General features: G+C 53.1%; 1 protein-coding gene across 1 annotated transcript; it reads right to left on the reverse strand.

Annotated features, from left to right (window-relative positions):
- Positions 1-1,451: 1,451 nt before the first annotated feature.
- Positions 1,452-3,346, reverse strand: LOC100502511 (B3 domain-containing transcription factor NGA2). Its single transcript, NM_001196989.1, has one exon. The coding sequence runs from the start codon at positions 2,789-2,791 to the stop codon at positions 1,523-1,525; it is 1,269 nt and encodes a 422-aa protein (NP_001183918.1). The 5' UTR covers positions 2,792-3,346; the 3' UTR covers positions 1,452-1,522.
- Positions 3,347-4,950: the final 1,604 nt, after the last annotated feature.

The following is a 4,950-nucleotide window of genomic DNA, read 5'->3' on the forward strand; positions in this document are numbered from 1 at the left end:
CCCTCTTGCCCCCCTTTCCCATCATTCAGTAAGAACAAAGGCACTTTTCTTGCAAGGTTCAGTGCCCATCCCTTCGTCTAAGTTTCCGACCCATTCCATTGCAAAAAGAATTGCACCCATGCCCTACAGTTTGCTAGGTAGTTAGGAAAATCCAGCCAAAGCCGGCCGGCTGAGCAGATGACGATGAGAGGCCGCCGGCCGGTACGTACGTGGCTTCTTTCCTCCCACACCACGCCCCAGCGCAGTACTCGCATCGCAGGCCGGTGCAGTAAAAAGGGAGAAGGCCGGACGAGCAGGCGAGCTCAGCTAGCAGTAGCATCGATCGAAGCAACACTACACATCGCACAAGAAGGGGGGCTAGAGCTGGCAACACATGCAGGCTGCAGAGGCAGCCATCAGGTTTGTACACCTACGCACTATTCCTACTCCTACCGCAACAGTGCATAGCTAGCTAGGTTCGTACGCCGATCGTCCTCCCCACTCTCAGCCCATGACTTACTGGCAGGCGTACCTTGGTGTTATGATCAGTGGCGCCATTGTTGGCAATGCCCACTAGCTTTTTACAGATCACTGGCAAATTTATCTCTCTCTCTCTCTCTCTCTAACTTGGATCCCCCGCTGCCTCAGCTCGAACGAACTGTGCATATGTATGTATATGCAGGGCGAAGTCGAGGCCCAGACAATCCAAACTATACGTAAGTTGGACCACAGATGATGTTCCCTTTCGCATCAAGAAAAAAAAAGAGTCCTTGTTTATTCTTGCTGCGCTAGCCTTCTATGCTGTACACATGTATCATACGCGCAGAGAAGAAGAACACAAGGACAGTAGTAGTACAATAAAGAGGTGTCCAGGCCTCTCCATAGATATGAGATGATGAGAAGATAGAAGTACCGATAGAATGTGCGAGGGATTTTAAGATCGCACCTGCAATTTGTTGCTTCAGGAGGCGTGTCTCTGCTGTGAATGCGCGATCAATGTGTCCTCCGTTAAGTTCGTCCGTGCTTCTGCAGTACAATTTGTTCTAGAAGACATACAAGATCATGGCAAAGATGGATGCTACTTCCTCAACTGCACTGCATATGATTCTTGTGATGGAAATCTTCAAATCTAGATACACGTTTTTAGCAGATAATAGACAGATTTGCAGATGCATGTTATCATATGTATGTAGGGATTCGAATTTCCGATCGAATGGGGGCAAGTACGTAGTACAGATGTGGACGGGTGTAACAGCGCGAGGAAATTCATAACATGATGAGTGCTGAACGAAGAACATGAACACGGATTTGGGGAAAACACTGATCGATCCTAGTGTTTATATGTGTATCTTCTCAAACCAACTCATCAAAAAAGCGAAGAGCAGCCAAAAACAAGGAAATCAAAACATCAAGTCCTAGCTTCTATAATCAAAGGTTATAATGTATTAATAAGAAAAAAAAGAGAAGAAGGTAAAATATGAGAAGAACCGAAACAAGCAGAAAGAAAGAATCGTTGAACTTTCCTTTGATTTTTGCCTTTAGGTCACAGATCGAGATCCAAAGCTGAACGCGCCTCCCTCTTGGAGGAAGACGACGACGACGGAGACGACGCCGCGGAGGACTCCCCGCCATGGCGAGGCAATTCTAGTAGCCTTAGAGTTGGAGTCCTTTGCTGCCACCCGGGCATCTGCAATGACAATGCATCGCCCTGATGGCTAGCCTCGCCGCCGCCATCTGGGTTGTTGTCCAGGTTGACGCCGAACAGCCGCACGCGCTTCGCGGCGGTCGTCGGGCTCTCGATGACCGGCACCGAGTCAAGAAGGACCGGCCGTGACGCGGCGGTGACGCCGGCGGCGCTCGGTTGCACCGTGTAGTGATGCAGCGGCAGCGAGAACGGGCGCGGCTGGGGCGGCGGCGCGTGATGAGGAGGCATCCTGGCCGAGCCGAAAAACAGGAGCTGCCTCCCCACGGTCGGCGCGGGGTAGGTCGTCGTCATGCTGCGGAAGTCGAGGCCCTGTCTGAGGCGGTGCTCGTAGAGCGTGGCGGGCGGCGAGGGCGGCATGAAGAATCCGCCGCCGCCGCCGCCGCCGCCGCCGAAGCCCCACGGGCTGTAGTGGTGGGGCCCGCCGTAGTGCGACGACGGCAGCGGCATCGGCAGCGCGAGGCCGGAGAAACGAAGCGGGCCGCGGGTGTCGACCCGGCGCTTCCAGTCGATGAAGAGGCGGTGGCGCGCGTCCTCGGCGGCGGCGCGGGAGAAGGAGACGGTGTCCCCGGCGACGAGGCGCTTCTCCTTGACGAAGCGGCTCCAGCCCTTGGTCATGACGTAGCTCTGGCTGCTGTTCCAGTAGGAGTAGCGGAAGCGCCAGTGCTTGCCGGCGCTGTCCTCGAAGCTGAGGAGGAGGCCCTTCTCGTTGGCCGCCGCGTCCAGCGGGAAGTACTTCTCCGCGTACTGCTTCGGGATCACCAGCCGGTTGAGCTTCCCCACGTCGCTCGGCGTGACCACCTTGTCGAACATGTGCTCCTTCTCCACCGCCTCCGCCTCCGCGTCCGCGTCCGCTGGGCCGCCGCTCCCCGACGCTCCGGCGGCATCCCCCGACGCGGAGGCGGAGCGGAAGGGGGCGCTGCTGCTTCCCGATGCACACGCGGATGCGCTGGTGGAGGCGGACGCGGACGCGGAAGCAGCCGCCGAAGATGACGAGGCCGCAGCCGGCGGCATGAAGGAGATCTCGCGCATGGAATTGGACGCATCCTCCTGCTCCTCGTCCGCCTCCTCCTCTCTAGAGAACCTCCCGCTCGCGGCGAACTGGTCCATATAGGCACTACCTACCTACCTACCACTTGCTTCCTCTGGTATTTCTTGCTCGCTCGCTCTCGCTCCTCCCTTGGTCCCGCGCGCCACCTGCTTCTTCCCTCCCTCCTCCACTGGGCACTGGCTGCGCTACCTATCTGACTAGCTAGCTAGGTTCTGCTGCGATGACAGCCGCTGGAGATAGCTGGGAGCTGGCCCAGAGAAGAGAGGCATGCACTGTTGCCCAGCGCAAACGCCACCGCCGCCACTATAGGTCAGTAGAGCGGGATCGGATCTACCTATGTATGCGTGTAGTATGCAGGCTCGGCGTTGCTGTTGCTTGCTACTACTCTGGAGTGTGAGGCCTGCTGCCTGAAGGGCGAGGGGGAAGAACGAAGGACGGGAAGAAGAATTAGGCCGCCCGCAGGCGTCCACATTGACGGCTAGGCGCACAGCGCGGCGGACGACGTCTTTGGGTTTGGGATGTGGCCAGATGGATGGGGATGGGGAATTGGGGATGGGGACGGAGACGGAGACGCGGATTAGACGGTGGTGCTCGTTAGTTGCTGGGTGCCTGCCTTGCTTCCTGGGTGGTTGTGATGAGCGAGGTTAATTTGTGGCTGTGGGCTGTGGCTGAGGCGCTAAGCTTGTGCCCTCATGCACTGCACCAGCGCGGCGGGTGTGCTGTGCTGTGCTGTGGCATGGCATGTGGGTGTGTGTTCCTTTGGCACGGGCACAGGGGCAGGGGAGAGGGCGACTGCGCAAGAAGATTCCTGGAAGGCGACGAGTGCCTAGTAGACTGTGGGACTGGGAGTGGAAGTAGTAGCTGCTGCAGTGCCGCCTTTGCCGTATTTTTTGCCCGCAAGCTTCCCCCATTCGGCCAATTCCCTCCCTTCCATCACTGTGTCGCAGTGGCTGCTGCTACAGGCACAGTTCAGGCTTCCAGCTCAAACGAGGAGCTCGTCCCCTCCTGGATGTTTCTTTTCTTCTTCAAACTTCAAAGTGTGTTTTCACTGGATAGAAAACGTCTCCGTCCGCTCGTAGAAAAGCAAACGTGCGTACAGTACTGTAGAGGGAGACGGAGCAGGAAAGTGGGGTGTACTGTAGTAGTAGATAGCTTTATAAAGGGACGGAGGCCAGGGGGGGGCCCATGACTTCCGTTGGGGTTGGGCTCATGTGAGCGATCGTCCTTGTCACCATGCATATATACGGGTATCAAATATCGCACGCCACGCCTGCCTACGGCTTTGGCTGCCGGAGGGGATATATACCCGCTGCTGCTCTAGGGCGTAGACCTAGCTCCTAGGCTGGCCCCCAATAGATACCGTCTCCATCCAAGGGATTTCAAGAGCCCACTTGCAGTTGCAGGGTCCGAGTCCGATGTGAAATGGAAGTGTGGATTCGGACGGCTTCGAGCACAAAAGTTTTACTTGCGTGCTAAATTCTTCGTGCCTTGTTCGTATATAACCAGTTTACACGTGTTGAAGTATATTAGAATAAAAATTAAGTTATTTTTTTACTTCCACACATACATATTAACATAGCAAAAATTAGGTTATTTTTTTACTTCAACACATACATATTAACAAGATCTCAAACAACAATCTATATACTACTCTATTTGAAACTTAATGTGAGCACCTGTGCTAGCACGACTTCACCTTTTCCCACGTCTAGCACCCACAAAAAATAGTGTAAAGCTAGCGCTCGAACCACTCGAATCTACACCCCTCTATTTAAGAAATTTGGGGCTAACCACTAGACTATATATATCTTAGTATTTAGAAATAAATAATAATTATATTTGTAGCCTAGACGCTTCTTCCCCACGCTCCCCCCGACTCGTGGCAATGCACTGCATGCATGTAAGACCTTGGCAAATCTCTCATGAGTTGCTGGTGTCTGTAAGTGATATATTTATATAATTCGAATTCGTCATTTATTGTGTACAATTATTCTCACTATAATATTTCGTACTATATGCAGAATGTATAAGACATAAAACAGACACGTCCTTTAATTAATATTGGATCCATTGTCCACATGTTGTACATGAAGGAAATAGTTTGTGATTTTAAAAAGAAACCAGAAAAATAACATTTAGCTAGGTTCTTAAATAAACAAACAACATGACATGACAACTATAATCTTCTCTTACAACTTTTAATTAATTAGTTATATAA

This window comes from Zea mays, chromosome 5, assembly GCF_902167145.1.
Source record: "Zea mays cultivar B73 chromosome 5, Zm-B73-REFERENCE-NAM-5.0, whole genome shotgun sequence".
NCBI lineage: Eukaryota > Viridiplantae > Streptophyta > Magnoliopsida > Poales > Poaceae > Zea > Zea mays.